This window comes from Triticum urartu, chromosome 5, assembly GCF_003073215.2.
Source record: "Triticum urartu cultivar G1812 chromosome 5, Tu2.1, whole genome shotgun sequence".
NCBI classification, from domain to species: Eukaryota; Viridiplantae; Streptophyta; class Magnoliopsida; order Poales; family Poaceae; genus Triticum; species Triticum urartu.
The window spans coordinates 601,829,133-601,845,896 of record NC_053026.1 but is presented as its reverse complement, the minus strand read 5'-3'; the positions used below and the strand labels follow the sequence as shown (position 1 = coordinate 601,845,896).

General features: G+C 43.3%; 2 protein-coding genes and 1 non-coding gene across 3 annotated transcripts; 2 read left to right on the top strand and 1 right to left on the bottom strand.

Annotated features, from left to right (window-relative positions):
• Positions 1-5,234: 5,234 nt before the first annotated feature.
• LOC125511125 (40S ribosomal protein S26-like) lies at positions 5,235-7,430 on the top strand. Its single transcript, XM_048676412.1, has 5 exons — positions 5,235-5,395; positions 5,481-5,573; positions 5,946-6,030; positions 6,132-6,262; positions 7,129-7,430. The coding sequence occupies exons 1-5, from the start codon at positions 5,393-5,395 to the stop codon at positions 7,243-7,245; spliced, it is 429 nt and encodes a 142-aa protein (XP_048532369.1). The 5' UTR covers positions 5,235-5,392; the 3' UTR covers positions 7,246-7,430.
• Positions 6,848-6,950, top strand: LOC125511872. Its single transcript, XR_007285144.1, has one exon. It is a non-coding gene; the product is annotated as a small nucleolar RNA snoR99 (small nucleolar RNA).
• On the bottom strand, positions 7,295-13,601 carry LOC125511124. The gene is made up of 11 exons (XM_048676411.1): positions 13,453-13,601; positions 12,314-13,286; positions 11,563-11,687; positions 11,357-11,476; positions 11,111-11,198; positions 10,379-10,470; positions 10,172-10,276; positions 9,600-9,709; positions 9,075-9,162; positions 8,957-8,992; positions 7,295-8,868 (listed from the first exon to the last, which is right to left on the bottom strand). Exons 2-11 carry the CDS (start codon positions 13,254-13,256, stop codon positions 8,785-8,787), a joined length of 1,791 nt encoding a protein of 596 aa, XP_048532368.1. The 5' UTR covers positions 13,257-13,286; positions 13,453-13,601; the 3' UTR covers positions 7,295-8,784.
• Between the last annotated feature and the right edge of the window lie 3,163 nt (positions 13,602-16,764).

The following is a 16,764-nucleotide window of genomic DNA, read 5'->3' as shown; positions in this document are numbered from 1 at the left end:
ATGTTGCTATTGCTTTCTTCATGACTTATACATGTTCCTATGACTATGAGATTATGCAACTCCCGTTTGCCGGAGGAACACTTTGTGTGCTACCAAACGTCACAACGTAACTGGGTGATAATAAAGGAGCTCTACAGGTGTCTCCAAAGGTACATGTTGGGTTGGCGTATTTCGAGATTAGGATTTGTCACTCCGATTGTCGGAGAGGTATCTCTGGGCCCTCTCGGTAATGCACATCACATAAGCCTTGCAAGCATTTCAACTAATGAGTTAGTTGTGAGATGATGTATTACGAAACGAGTAAAGAGACTTGCCGGTAACGAGATTGAACTAGGTATTGAGATACCGATGATCGAATCTCGGGCAAGTAAAATACCGATGACAAAGGGAACAACGTATGTTGTTATGCGGTCTGACCGATAAAGATCTTCGTAGAATATGTAGGAGCCAATATGAGCATCCAGGTTCCGCTATTGGTTATTGACCGGAGACGTGTCTCTGTCATGTCTACATTGTTCTCGAACCCGTAGGGTCCGCACGCTTAAGGTTCGATGACAGTTATATCATGAGTTTATGAGTTTTGATGTACCAAAGTTAGTTCGGAGTCCCGGATGTGATCACGGACATAACGAGGAGTCTCGAAATGGTCGAGACATAAAGATTGATATATTAGACGGCTATATTCAGACACCGGAAGTGTTCCGGGTGATTTCGGAGAAACCGGAGAGCCGGAGGGTTACAGGAACCCTACCGGGAGAAGTAATGGGCCATATGGGCCTTAGTGGAGAGAGAGAGGAGCAGCCAGGGTGGGCCGCACGCCTCCTCCCCCTGGTCCGAATTGGACTAGGAGAGGGGGGGAGTCCTACTCCTACTAGGAGGAGGACTCCTCCTGGCGCGCCAATAGGGGCCGGCCGGCCTCCTCCCCTTGCTCCTTTATATACGGGGGCAGGGGGCACCCCTAGACACACAAGTTGATCCACGTGATCATATTCTTAGCCGTGTGCGGTGTCCCCTTCCACCATAATCCTCGATAATATTGTAGCGGTGCTTAGGCGAAGCCCTGCGACGGTGGTACATCAAGATCATCACCACGCCGTCGTGCTGACAGAACTCTACCCCGACACTTTGCTAGATCGGAGTCCGGGGATCGTCATCGAGCTGAACGTGTGCTAAAACTCGGAGGTGCCGTAGTTTCGGTGCTTGATCGGTCGGGCCATGAAGACGTACAACTACATCAACCGCGTTGTGCTAACGCTTCCGCTGTCGGTCTACAAGGGTACGTAGATCACACTCTCCCCTCTCGTTGCTATGCATCACCATGATCTTGCGTGTGCGTAGGAAAATTTTGAAATTACTACGTTCCCCAACAGGACAATCGATCATGTGTCACCACTCTTCAAATATTGTTTCTCCCTGTAGCAACACAGGGGTATTTAGCTAGTGGTATTGTAGTTATAGAATAGTCCCGCACCAAATTATAGAAATGTATGCCCAAGTTCCCTCGCTCAAGTCACCAACCACAAGCCACTGTCCAAATTAGCACACTTGTTAGTGATACAAAAATAAGGCATGCACAACTAAGTATTAAAACTAGTAACACTAACATCTATACCTCTAAGGAATCACATTAAACTCATGAGGCAAATGTCCTTTCCGACAACTCATTTCCTAAAATTGTATCATGATTTTGTCACCATGAATGCTTCTGAATATCTCTTTCTCACAGTAGCACACCATTAAATCATTTATCCAATCATCTAATAGTTTGTTGCGCAAGTCTGTCTTGACGACCTTCATTGCCTAAAATATTTGCTCAACTGATGAACTGGCTACAGGAAGAATGAGTGTGAACTCAATGAGGCGATATACCAACTGGAAAGTTGTGTGTTTCATTATTTCAATCATCATCCGAGCAAGTGTGGACACATCCCGGCATCCATTAAATTCATCACTTCTCCTAATGACCATAAGGAATATTGGGAGGTGTACTCTTAGTAACATCCGGTCAGCTTCTGTGAAGTCCTCATCATAAATTTCAGCAAGACGGATAAGTTTGTCAACGTAAAACTTTGCAAAGTTGTTTGCTGGATTAAGACAAGACATGCAATCCAATAACTTGGTGGAAACTTCATTGAATCGGATATTCATATCAGTGATAGTTGCATAAATGGCAACATTGAATATGCTAACCTTGTAATAGTGAAGTCGAGTCACCTTACTCTTAATGTGAGCAGATTGGCCCATTGTTCCAACAAGATCATCCATGTTTGGCACATCAATATGATGTGTTCCACAAAAGTTCTTGGCTTGGCAAAATGAAGACTCCCAAACATTGTCCCTCATGTCCTGCAAGCTTTCTTTCACATCCAAGATCAAACACATGGCCTCAACAATATTTTGATTCTTTCTTTGCAAAGTTTGGGATAGGTGATTTGTGTTGCTCAACAAGTTATTAAGAACAACATGATGAACAAAAATTCAAATCATTCTATGATTTTAAGCAAACCTCTAGATCCACCTTGGCATGTATGTTCCCGAGCATCAACCGCAACAATTCCTAGCACATTCACCACAACATTCCACATTGTGAATATACGAAGCAAGGTTTTGAGATGTGAGCCCCAACGAGTATCTCATGGTCTTGTTATATTAGATTCTTGATGCAATTCATCTTGATGTTTCGCAAGTAATGCATCTTTCCTTTTGCAAGATGAACACACTTGAATCACTATTGAGGGAATATAATTGAAGAAATCAACAATAGCAGGACTACATTGAGCAACGGTGACAACCACCAATTGCAACTGGTGAGCAAAGCAATGAGCATATAGAGAATGCATACAAAGCTTCATCTCTTACCAATTTATGCAAACCATTGAATTCCCCTTTCATAATTGAAGCCCCATCATAACCCTGACCACGTAGCCTCTTGACAAACCATGACATTCCAACACATTAACCAAAGCTTCTTTAATTCCAGCAGATGTACAGTCTGTGATGTGCTTAATGGCAAGGAATCTCTCTTGGAGCACTCCATGATCTCTTGGAGCACCCCAGTCTGGGCGGGCCACGACCCTTATGGCCTTGCTGTAGCTCCGCTGGTGTTGTTTGTAGGTAACCATAGTATACCCCTCAAAGCATATCTAACCCATCCCGAAGAAACATTTTGGTCCAAATCAAGCGAAAATTCTAAATCAAATAAGATGAACATATGATGAACTATTGCTCACAAAATACCCACACGCGCTTCACAAGATCGTCTCCGAGTTGCTCATGAGTTTGTGGGTCTTTCATCCATCAATGCATTTCAATAAATGCATGGATTGTGTTTGCATAGATTTAGATAGGCAAGATGTGTTTCATTAAGCTCATAGCATTCTTTTCGACAGCGGTTACAATGCACACAATGAACTCCCTCGTCACACTAAAATGTTGCTTGGAAAATGTCTTAGGGTACATTACTTGATATAGGATGTAATCTCTATTATGTTTGGTATAGTATTATTTCGAGGACCATGTATAATTTCCCTCACCTCCCCTTGAGTGATCAACCCCAATGCCATCTCAAAAGCATAATCTTTTTACTCCTCAAACGGCTGACTCATCGATGCCAGTAGGTCTCTTAAGTAAACAGCTTACTAAATATTAGTTTGCTTGTAGTGCATGTTGACCACGACTAAATAATAGCTAGCTAGTCTTTGTGAGATTGTGTCGTTAAGTGATCGTTCACTACTAAGTTTAGCTATCGCTAAACTTATTGCTGGTCAATTGTCTCGTTTCATGTGTACTATTGCAATGTGAGGTGCAAAATGCTCTATTGTGTGGCAAAATATTTTTTTGCAGAACATGTAGGTGGCGTGCATATAACAAGATACGCCGGTAGGTGAAATTATAGCGATGGCGTTGGAAATGTGGCACGCCATGAGCACCAATAATACTGCTGACGTTGGCATCCAATGCCACCACTATTTTTTAACACTGGCGCCATATTGATGGCATCGGGTGCCAACTCGAGCAAGGCCTTTTTGCAACTCCATAGTTAGGCTTTCCAGCACTAGTGAGTTCCCCCAACATTCTAGGAAGTTGCCTAAAAGCATCTCTGGATACAACAACAGGTCCACAACGCAATCCATCATTAGTTTTGTACGTCCTTCTGCCCTATTTGCGATGAATACACAGATAACTGATTAAGAACCATGCCTAGTTTTCTCTCTTCCACTTGAATGATCAACGCCGGCATCATTTTCTGTCTCCTCAAATGGATGAAATCTTGAATCTTCAGATAGGAACTCACAAGGGAAAAAAGTCAGCTTATGGACTTTTAGTCAAACACGCTGCGTGTGTCACCACATAAATCGTGTGGCACCGACGGGAAGTGGCGTCGAGTATGTGATGGCTAGAGAGAGGCACCCAGGCGCTGAAAGTCGATTGGTAGCCTTGCGGGGGCTCCCGGTCACGACACGGGAGGCTGAAAGGGTGTGAAGGACCTCGAGAGACCACGCAGTGTCCAACGATGTCCGCGAGCATGGCTCTCATGGTGGGAGGTGGCCACGACAATAACTTGAGAGGGTTCTTCGGCAGCTGCAAGCAAGAGGGAAGAGCGGGAATGATCCCTAGCATAGACGGTGTTGTCGGAGGGACACCGAGGATGGGCACTGGCAATTTGGTTGGGAGGTTTCATACCGCCAAAAGATTATGTATTGTGAGGGGTAGGGTTGTATCCGGAAGCAAAATCTCTTTACTTTTTTCGGCAGGAAGGGGCTGTTTTTTGGAAGCTCCTAATTTTTATTTGTTTTAAATTTTTTTAGGGTGAAATATAGATGCTCGGATAGTCTGACTGGATCCGGCTTACATGCTCCCTTCCCATGCTCCCATCCGTGCTCCCACTTTATCCTATGACAATTTTTTTTCTTTTTCCTTCCTAATCTAATCATCCCTCCTCTGATTTTAACGGGGTGGGGCCGGGCCTTATTTTGTTCCAATCAAATCAAGCTACGTATGCGGGAGCACGTATGGGCGCACGAGCGGGAGCAGGCAAGTCTTGTCCAGTCTGACTTCAACAAAGACACTCTCGAAGCGTAGTTTTTTTTTCTTTCCTTTTTTGACATAGAAGCGTAGTTAGGAAAACAAAAGACCATGGGCCAGTGATAACCGGCCACACGAAGAACATTTAGATGCCGGCCCAACCTGCGCTCCGAAAAGCGATACGACATCCAGGCCCATGACCGCAGAGCCGCTTCACGGTCCACAAATGCCCAGCATTCGCCCTACTTAAAGCTGGCACCATTCGCTCAACCCTTCCCACCAAGCCGCCGCCGCAACCCTAGAGCCTCGCCTCCCTCCTCCCCTCTCCCGGGCGCCTCCACCCCCCGCCTAGCGGCGCGAAGCGACCATGGTAAGACCCGCCGTCCTCGGATCTCCTCCGTCGGATCTCGCTCCCCGCCGGCCCCCGTCTCACCGTTCTCCGCCGTGTTTTGCAGACGTTCAAGCGGAGGAACGGCGGGCGCAACAAGCACGGCCGCGGCCACGTCAAGTACATCCGCTGCTCCAACTGCGCCAAGTGCTGCCCCAAGGTATGAGCGCCATCATTTCTCTTCTGTTCCCCTCCTGGATGTGATGCTATTTCGTAGCAGTGGGTAGATCAGGTTGCTTTAGTGGTAGAAGAATCAGTGCACGCACGAGGATCTGTGCTAGTGTTATTTCCATGGTGCGATCTGTATATTATTGCTCTAGCGGTTTGCGGTTGACATTATGTTCGAGGAGGGATTTTGCCGTCTAGATGTGTTTTTATCCGGCCGGTACAGTGATGTTTATACGACTGTTCCTAGTTTTAGGGTCTCTTTAGTCTGAATTGTTCTCTAGTCAACAGTTGGTACATGTCAAATTATGTTACTTATATAGATAAAGATGGTTGGTATCTAACAATTAGTTCTTATTTTGTGCAGGACAAGGCTATCAAGCGTTTCTTGGTGAGGAACATCGTGGAGCAGGCTGCTGTGAGAGATGTGCAGGAGGCTTGTGTGCATGATGGTACAGTCTCTTGCTAACTATTACATTTCAACTTGACAGATATTATTAGTCACTAGTAACTGCATACTGAAGACATCTCATTTTGATTCTCTTTTGTCCAGGATATGTGCTTCCCAAGCTGTACGCCAAGGTGCACCACTGTGTGTCTTGTGCCATCCATGCCCACATTGTCCGTGTCCGCTCGCGTGAGAACAGGAGGAACCGTGAGCCCCCGCAGCGTTTCAGGCGCAGGGTATGATTTTAGCAACCATATGTTCTTCGCTTTAACTAAGTTTTGAAGTTTTCTTGTATGCTGTTCCATATATTTTTAACTGTTAGATAGAAGTTTTAAGTTCATGATGAGTAGTGCACCATGATTAGTTCTTCACTCTTCTGGTGTTGCTTTTGGCGTTGCATTCTCTGTGTATATGTCACAATGGATGCGTCAACGGAAGCATAAATAAACATGTCTTGGTGCATTGCAGGCATATGTGTGATGACTGATTACCTAATTCAGTCACCACCTCCTCATTGCACTCATTTGAAACAAAATTTCAGTACTGTCCTAGTGTTGCTTTTGGCGTTGCATTCTCTGTGTATATGTCGCAATGGATGCGTCAACGGAAGCATAGATAAACATGTCTTGTTGCATTGCAGACCTATCTTTGATGACTGATCCCTACTTCTTTCATTCATGACCTCCTCAATGCACTCATTTGTTAATACTTTTTACAGTTGGTACTGGGTTGCGGTGTTTTATTTGTCTGCTTAGAACATGTTTAAAAATTCATCAGATTGTGGGACTTATTGTCTGCCCCATTGGCTATAACAAGTGAGATTGCCTATGGGATGAAGCCGTCCCTTACATCTGATAACCATCCTCTTCACTTTGTCTGCTAAAACCTCCAGTTTTTAGCTGATCATTAACGGATGGGACATTTATATAACCATCTCCTTAACTTTGTCTGCTAAGACGTTCTGTTTCTAGCTGATCATTAGCTGATGTGACATTTTTGAATGACTATTGTTGTTTCTCATCTGTTTTTCATCATTCTTCTTGGTTGCCTCTGTTATGTCTATTACATTTTTCACTGACTTGTTTTGGTAACTTGACTGTAGGATGACGGCCCGAGGCCTGGACAGGGTGGCCCGCCCCGTGCTGGCGGCCCTGGTGGACCTGGTGGTGCGCCCGCTGGCGCTGGTGCCATTCCTGGTGCCCCTGCTCCCCGTGTCTAGTTTGGGAATGCTTGCATGATATGGAGCCAGTCCTAGTTTTACTCGTCTCTGGATATTGAACTATTCTACCTAGTTTTTGCTGCAATCGGTTGTACTGAAAGTTGGTTGGTCAAGCACAATTTGTGATCAGGTCTTTATGTTTTGACAATTTCACTGCTATCTATATCAGAGAGAACCTTTTGGTTTGTCTGGGGATGCCCCCCTTGTGGTTTTGCGTTCATGCATCATATCATCTTTTATTTCTCTCAAGACTGATTTGAATCCTGTCAGTGCGTAAGTCCTCTTAGTAGTGAACAGTGCTGAGTGAAAAATGACTTAATTGGTTTTGGAGAGGTTTTGGAGATTGCACACCGCAGATTCCAACTTTACCTTGCTGCCGTTTGGCAATATGATTAAACAGCCGGGCAGCAACTTTTCCTGAGCCAGAACACATTGTCCTCCGGTTCCCCTTCGTCGAGGTAGTAGCTATCTCTCCGTCGATGTAGTAGCTATCGTTTGAAGTTTGGATCCGCTTATCTTCAGCTCCATTAGGGTACAAGCTTGGCTGGGGTTACTCTGCAGTGAGTCTATTGGCATCATGTCGTGCCCTCTAATGGAGAGGAAAGAGAAATGAGAGCCCAGCCACCACGAAATTGATTTCTAGTCTAAGATTTAGTTGAAATTTTTGGAGGCTGAGTTCGAAATTGATAGTCTACGATTTAGCTGAAAATTTTAGAGGCTGGGCTCCATAAAGGCATCCATTTGCAAAATTCGAAATTCATCAAAATTCATATTTTTATGGCATAATGCATGTGTAAATTTTCAGGATGAAATACATTAAACTGAGGGCTCTGCAAAAACAGGAAAAAGCAAAACTAAGTCTTTTTAACACATTAATCCCCATAAGTCCATGAATTTGTTTTTTTTGTACAGGTCGCATCCTTAATTTTTACACATGTACATTTCGTCCTGGTATATTTGCATATATTTTTCAGATTGTTTTGAAACCGAAAAAATATGAATTTTGATTTTTTTTTTCAGAAGTTTCAGGCTCCATGGAGCCTGGTCACCAAAACGCCCACAATTTAGCAATATATAGAGAGACAGCACCTCAATGCATAAAAATGAACAATCTGTTCCCTGAGAAGGTGTTAACATGTTAGCTGTATCTAGCTTTCAAGGGAAATTCTGAAATGACACGCTGTATTTTCCTTCCTTTATGAAGCTCTGGGTTCTGTACCACATCCATACTTAAATTTGTGTACTCACTGCCCTCAATCAGCGTAGAAGTTTATTTAAGACATGAATTTTGCTAAAACAGTGCAAATACACTTCGCAAAAAAAGAAAAACAGCCCAGTGAACCACACAGTATCCTTCTAGTAGCCTCTAAATGATAGAATCTTCTCTCAGACAGGGAAATGGTTCGGTGATCCAAATCTTAGATACAACATGGCGTCATATCCCATCCTAGCAAGGAAGGACCTCAAGGCCTAAAAGCCGAACCACTTGGGCATTTATCTTTCCCGGAATCACGCACTCCAGGCTAAGCGATCGCCTCCCTACGGCTTGATGAAGCGAGCTAGCTTCCCAAGCACGCCTCTCAGGTTGCGTATGCCCGCCCCCGTCTTGGAGCTCACCATCATCTACAAGACATGTACCGCGGTATCAGAATGACATGGTTCAGGAGCAGGTATAACAGATTGGAGATGATCAGATGGTTCAGGAGCTCACCACGGGCTTTACGACCGACTTGTTCTTCTTGAGGCTCTGTGGTGGAGGAAATGAGCGGTTTTGGGTTAAGGTCAGGCAATGAATCAAAACGCACATGGGAGGAAGGGAGGGAGAGAACCTCTTGGATTTCCATGGCACGGCGAGCGACGTCTATAGGGAAAACCAAATCAGTCTTGGTTAATACAATCTGGTACGGTGTCTTGTATCTGCCAGTGTATTTGGAGATGTCATTCACAGAGTCAAACGTAACACCACTATCTATATATCACCCAAAATCTAAGCAAATGTTTTGGCCAACTGATGGCTTTCAAAGCAAAAATGCTTTACTCTAATTATTGAATTTGATTGCTTTGAGTTTTTCTTTACAATGACAGTGATGCACTTCAATCAAGGTCACAAAGGTAACACCCCTATGTATATCACCCAAAACGCAAGCAAATGCTTTGATCAAACAATGTATTTCAAGAAAAAAATGCATGATTCTAATCAATGAATTTGATTGCACTGACAGCTAAGGTTTTTTAACTTTGCACTGACAGTGATGTACTTCAATTAAGATTGCAAAGCTGCAAAACCACTTAACATTACTACATTAGAGAGAAAAAAAGTAGATAACACTGCCTCTGTAAGGATTTAAACAAACCTTTCCATTAGATCTATAAGCTCGTAGTCCAATGGTTTCATTCCACGTTTAGTGTGGACAAGAAGGCACACTCTATCCAGACCAACCCTGTTTGAAACATACTCTTTCACCTACAAATTTCAGAGTGCTTGTAAGAACTAAGAATAACAATAATCAATAGGCAAAAATAGAACAAGAGATATCTTTGACAGACAGAGCCAATGGTTATACAAACTGCAAGAATACTGCATGGGGACCAGATAATTCATCTAATTATGTGGTCGTAAACACAAATTGTAAAGCTGCTTGGCCCCCTTGATTTGAAATTGTGCTCAGTTAAGACATCCAAACCAGATGTTCAATTTTGTATTAAATTGAGAGATCAGCAGCAGCCCCATAAAAGTTGTAGAGCAAGAACTTAAGGAATTTCATTACCAATGTACAATAGTTATGTGATCTACAAGTATTTACAATAAAATTTAGAATTTTAATAAATTACCATAGACAGTGAGACCAGATGTCAGCAATCCCAAGTTCATGCATGCAAGGCGACATGATTCATGAGAAGGCTATTATTCAGATTGGATACTTACAAGCTCTTGCCAAGACTCTTTAACTTCATCCTTTGCATAAGCAAAACCATATCCGGGCAAATCAACAAGGCATAACTTTGATGCAAGCTTGAAGAAATTTATACTCTGTGATTCAGAAGTAATATGTTATACATATAAACAAATTAACAATTTGAACACTGATAAGTAGACGAAGAAATGAAAGCTTTAATTGTTTATTCAACTTACTTGAGTAAGTCCTGGCTTATCTGATGTTCGCACAATACCCCACTGTCTTGTAAGTGCATTGAGTAGTGAGGATTTCCCAACATTTGATACCCCTTGAATTTCAGTTCAGTAAGAAAACAAAGTTGTTAATGCAGATATGAAACACTTTAAGTAACAGGGATTTACAGATAGGTTCAATGCTATATTTGATTCAGTAAAGAGTTACAGACTCCAAAGAAAGCATTGTTTTGATAAAACAATTAGCATAAAATATCTAAATACTAAATGCAAAATGATAGTATATACTAAATGTAGTTTACTAAAGCATGAGGATATGATTTGAAGTTTGTCATAGTAAAAAAGGCCTTCTATAAGATGTGAAGTTTCTGTTTCACCAATAGTTTAGTGGATAATAAATAACCAAAGATTCATGAGTTCCATGATAAGGTGACGAAGTGAGCAGAACATAAAATGGCCGAAAGTTGAAACAGGCATCAAAATAGAGGCTAGGTTAGTTTGCTACAAAATTTCAATGAGCAACTCATCATCAATGTCTTGGTAGGATAATGCCATTGAACTAACAAAACACACATTTTAATACAAATATTTGCTCCAGTATTTGCAAAACATTGTAGGGGATATGACATAAACTGAATTCAGACACAGCCCATCAAAATGACATGATTAGACAACTTCCCATAGAAATAAGGGGAGATGGAACTAATAGCATGCATTCCTTCCTAGGATATTTACCTGCAAATGCTATCTCTGGAATTGTGGGAGGAGGGAAAGATGATGGGATCTTTGCAGCGGCAAAAAAGTCCAACTTATTTCTGAACACCTGTTGATGATTTCTTGTGAGCAACAATAACTAAAATTGGATTGAAAATCAACAGAACATACAATATAGAACCTAAAATCATATAGTAGCAAAAAATAACTGACTAAAACAAGAGAAACATACGACTTTCTGCACTGATTATATGTTATCGTTCTTACAGTGTCTTCTATCCGATCACGTTCAATTCTGGTTGAGAAGGGGACATTATCCAGAGGAGCAGAAAGCTTGGTATTGTAGCCAGCATTTTTTATGTCAATTAGACGCCTACGACCAAGTAACTGCAAAGAACAGTAAAATGATGTTATAATTGCATCCATAGAGCGAAAGAGTCAAAAGAGAGGTATGAGGAGGCAATCGTGTATACATTATCTTCAACATATGAAAGGATTGAAGAACTTGGCTGTATGTCACGAAATTTAGCATTTATAGACATTTCAGTCTCGTCAGGTTCAGGTGTGCTCTTTTCTGGAATCTTCTCTGTTATGCAAACTAAAAAAGAAAGAAAATGGAGATATTAAAACAGAAGCATCAGATGGATAATTAGACACTTTCCTCATAAGACCAGAAATTTCAAATAAGTACAGAAATTATAAGTGGGTGAACGCACTAAGAAGTTCAGGAAAGTTTTCATATTATTAAGGAAACAATTAAAATATGTAGCAATTTTGAGAAGTTATCAGTTGAAAGAAGAGATTTGAATCAATAGTGTTACATAACAAAGCATGCAAATATATTTCTAAAAGGGGGGAATGGCACAGACTGGATAAAACTAGAACTTGTAAGTGGTTCTAGTGTGTACACATTCTTTTTAATCTTAAAAGGATATCATTTAGACATGCATATCGAGTAGTATACATAAGTTGCCCTACATTTTCTTGATTGCCCGAGCTCTATACCTGCATTTAAATATTATGGAATATTCTTCTTTTGTTAACATGAACTTCAGACGAGAAATGTGATGCTAAATTCAGGGTGAAGGAAAAAACTATCCATGAGAGGGTGCCTTTTCACCACCACAGGGTTTGAGGGGTCGTGCACATGGAACATGATATACATACATATGCACAAATCAATCCTCTGCACCACCTAAAAAAAAGGTAAGATAGCATTCATACCATCTTGTTTGGGAGTTGCATCCTCAATCCGTTTGTTTGATGTGTCATAAGGATCTAGTTTCATTCGCTTTCTCTTCTTAGGAGGAGCAATTTCCTCAGAGTCAGAAACTGAATCCTTCCTATAGACCCTGAGTTTCTTCCCAGTTTTGTCCAGCACCCGAGTAGGACGAGCACGGGGCTTGTCTTCAGCATTCTGCTGTGAATCATCAGACTTCCTGCTTCCCGCATCATGCTCATCCAAATCGGCATTTGTGGTGTCACCATTTCGACGATCGACCCTGATGTCTTTGTCAAATTTCTTCCACTTGGAGGCTTGTGAATTCATACAGACCATTGATCGACCCTTGTCCCCTTTACTCCCACCATAAACCTTGCTGCTATCCCTTCTCATTGAACGGAAGCCATCATCTTCCGAACATCGAGGCTTGAACCTTTCGCCTTCCCCTCTGCCCATACCAGAACCATTGCTGCTACTCCTTCTCATCGGCCGAAATTCACCCTCTTCAGATCTCCGGGGCTTAAATCCGTCGCCTCCTCGAGAAGAAAACTTCCCACGGGTTCCATCGGAAGGGTTCTTTCTGTCCATCCTTGGTTTAGAAAACGACGTGTCGTTGTAATCGCCGTACCCCGAGCCATGATCACCCTTCCTCTTCCTGCTGTCAAACCCAGACGAACCCCTCCTGGCGTCCCCTTGAGACCCTGCATCGCTCCGCCACCGCTTCTGCTCCGTACCCCCTCCGCGCCCACGCCCGCCGCGCTCTTCTCTCTCCTCCCCATTGCCCCGGCCACCGAACCTGGCCCCTCCTTTCCCTCTGGCGTCCTCCCTCCTGTTCCCCGTCTTCCCGCCGGCCATCCCGGTCCCGCCGCCGCTCATGTCCCTCTTGGCGCTCAGCTGGCTCGCCGTGCTGGTCTCCCGCCACTTCAACCGTACACCGAGCGGCATTTCTCGGCCCCTTTGTCTGACGAAAACCCCCTGCACGAAGACGACGACGGGTTAGACGCTCTGGCCGCTGGTCTCGCACCATGCGCGCGCGAGCAGGGAAGGTGTTCGGAGGAATGCCTAGGCGGAAAAGGGGAGGATGGAAGAGATGGCTGCTGTGGGCGCGGGCGCGCGGGGGATGGGGCGGCAGTGCGCTCACCTGGAGCGGGGGGCGGCGGCCGCGTTGCTGTCGCGCCGGGCGGAGGCGGCTGCCGGCGGGCGGCGGGCGGCGGGTAGGCGTTCGTGGGAGTACCAGAACGAACTGAACGGAGGCGCGCGCGTACTGAGGCTTAAGGTTTTCTTATGGAGTGTTGGATACAGATCCGACGGTAAGAATGGGGTGCGGCGGCGAGCTTATGTTTGGGCCGTTGTAGTTCCGAAGCACGTGGGCCTAAATAAATGGGCCAATTTGTTAGTCATTTACCATCCGAAAACTCTGCCTTGCACAATTTTGGAGGAAGCAACGCCAAAATCACTAATTAAGGAGTATTCGTAGCAAAGAACACTTCACTTTCTCATGTCGCGACAAGTGACACACATGCAGCGTGCCACTTGTCGCAACCGGGGAGTTTTTCTTTTTTTCATAGATTCGTTTATTCAAAACGTTTTATCTTTTAAACCGTACGTCCAAATCTCGAACCGTTTTCATCATTGGATTCCTCGCGTCGAGATCTTTAAAACTAGATCCCATATTGATAGGTTTTGACTAACTTTTTTTCACAAAAAAAACGGACGAAAAAACCCGGGCGAAAAAAATCAAACCGGGAGCATGGTTTTTTTCCCTTTCCAAAAGAGGCACGCCCGTGCCTCTCGTGAAATCACACCCGTGCCTCTCGTGGAAGCAAAACAGTGACTCTCGTGAAAGGAAAAAAAACAGAAAACGCGTTTTTTTCCGTTTCCGAGAGGCACGGCCGTGACTCTCGCGAAAGCACAACCGTGCCTCTCGCAGAAGCAAAACCATGACTCTCGCAAAAGAAAAAACAGAAAATACGCATTTTTTTCCCTTTCTGAGAGGCACGGCCGTGACTCTCGCGAAAGCACAACCGTGCCTCTTGTGGAAGCAAAACCGTAACTCTCGCGAAAGAAAAAAAATAAAAAACGTGTTTTGTTTTTTCCTTTCCGAGAGGTACGTCCATGACTCTCGCGAAAGCACAACCGTGCCTCTCGTGGAAGCAAAATCATAACTCTCGCGAAAGAAAAAAAACAGAAAACACGTTTTTTTTTCGTTTCCGAAAGGCATGGCCGTGACTCGCTAAAGCACAACCGTACCCCGATTTTTTTATCGAAAAGCTAAGAAAGACCGGGAGAAAACCAAAAAGTCGCCCCAAAAAAAACTGTTTAAAAAGCCGAAAACGTGTGCAGAAAAATAAAAAAACCTGAAAGAAACGTCCAGAGCATGGCACGTGACGAATGACTGAGAGCGCGCCAAGTGACGTTGATCGTTGCGAGGCTCCCAAAATAGCGCCCGTTAACTAGTTGCTCCCAAGCAACGCTACATTGATCAGGGAGATCAAGTCAAGGATAGCTGAATTTGATCAAGTCAGTTATGTCCATGAAGGAAGGTCCTCGAAGTCAAGTCCGAGGCTAATAATATTGCTCACTATGCTCGGACGTGGAGTTTCTACACCCGGGCTCAAATGCTCCTGGTGTGAACACCATAAAAATTAAAAAAAAGAAATGTTTGTTGTGCATGCAAAATTTCTTCACGAAATCACATTGGTGGAAGGCGTGGTAAAAAAATAAAATCGATGCTCTGAAAATGTTACTTTCAGATGTATTTCAGAGCATCCATTTTTTTGCCATGACTTCCACCAATGTGATTTCGTGATAAAATTTTATATGCACAACAAACATTTCTTAAAGTATGCAGAAAAATCAGAATTTTTTGAGTTTTTTTTCTATTTTTTATTTTATTGTTCACGTCAAGAGCATTTGAGCTCGGGGTGTAGAAAGGTACTTTCAGCTATGCTCTGTCTTTAATGGCGAGTAACCATTCTTGGCTTCTCCGGGTCCATGATGTAACCCCTGAACGTTACGGATTACTCTCTCTGTTCACAAATGCAAGACATTTTGGCACTTTAAATTGAAATGTCAAAACTTCTATTTAGGAATAGAGGGAGTAGTAATGAAGTTAGTGGATTATTCTAAAAGAATAATTTAAGTGTGCTTTATTTATATTATTATATCAAAACGCGCCAAAAATTCCGGATGAGGGACATGAGATGCTGGCAAAGACTCCAGAGGTAGTTTAAAACACACCATTTAGTATGCGGGTATTGTTATAATGTATGACTTTTCTTCCAATTATTTCCCTTTTTCCGCTCCATTAATTTTTTGACATTTCTGATTTTATTAGTTTTTCCTATTTACATTTAGTCCTACTCTATTCTTAATTCATTGTTTAATTTTTTCCCTTTTTTTCGTTTTAGCGAAGCTGGCCAACTGCCGCTTCTCGTCTCCGCAAAAATTGCACGGGTGGATCCTCGTCTCCGCGAAGCTGGCTCCTCGAAGCTGGAGCGTTCGGGATCGATTCACGTAGGAATTCTAGGAAGCTGGCTCATGGAGAGGATCCGAACGGGCCCTAAGAGACCGAAGAGCAAAGCAGACCCCCAATGGGCCCAAAGGCACATTAGCAGTTAAAGGACCGTATCTATTATGGGCCGTAATTTGGCCCAAGATATGAAAATCAGTTAACGAACCAGATCAGATATGTGCCGTAATTTGTCTCAAACTATTACATGCTGTTAATGGACCGGATCTGATATGAGCCGTAAACTAGCCCAGAATATTGCAGGTTTTTAATGGGCCGTATCTGATGTGGGCCATACTTTGGTCTAGAAAATGAATGAGCCGGCTCATTAGATCTGACGAAATCTTGCGGGCATTTTCCTGAGCCAGTTTTTAAACCTATATGGGCCTCTACTGGGCCGTCTCATGTGTCAACGTTTCATTGGCGACTCCTGTCCAGTGGACAGCTGACATTTGTCCCAACGAGAAGCTAACATGTGGATCCTTCGACGAATGAGAATTTTACACGTGAAAAATCCCCATTGGTTAAGGCTGTTAATGGGTTATCGGATCCAAACCGGAACCCGATAGCTTAACGGCGACCTGTTACGGTGGATGCCACGTGTCGGTTATCATTGAAGAAAATATTTCCATGATGCGTCATTTATCGTCATGGAAATGGACATTTCTGTGATGACATTTTTGGTATTGTCATGAAACACTTCTACGACAACACGTGTATGACAATATCTTGATTTTGTCATAAAATCGTCATGGATGTACATACATGACAGAAAATATAACCTACTGTGACAAACACGTATCATCATGAAAATGATTTTTTTTAATAGTATAGTGATGTTGTGCCTGCCCCTTCTCCCCGAGCAGCGGTGCTCACCACAACTCATCAGCTCGCTCCGTGGCTTGGGTGTTCCTAGTTGCAATGGCCACCATGCTTCTGCCC

Coding starts and splice junctions, on each gene's coding strand:
- LOC125511125 (XM_048676412.1), top strand. Junction 6,031..6,131: donor GGAGGCTTGTGTGCATGATG/GTACAGTCTCTT, acceptor TCTTTTGTCCAG/GATATGTGCTTCCCAAGCTG. Junction 6,263..7,128: donor CGCAGCGTTTCAGGCGCAGG/GTATGATTTTAG, acceptor ACTTGACTGTAG/GATGACGGCCCGAGGCCTGG.
- LOC125511124 (XM_048676411.1), bottom strand. CDS start 13,256: ATGCCGCTCGGTGTACGGTTGAAGTGGCGGGAGACCAGCACGGCGAGC. Junction 10,471..11,110: donor TCCAGAGATAGCATTTGCAG/GTAAATATCCTA, acceptor CTGAAATTCAAG/GGGTATCAAATGTTGGGAAA. Junction 9,710..10,171: donor AAGAGTCTTGGCAAGAGCTT/GTAAGTATCCAA, acceptor TGAAATTTGTAG/GTGAAAGAGTATGTTTCAAA.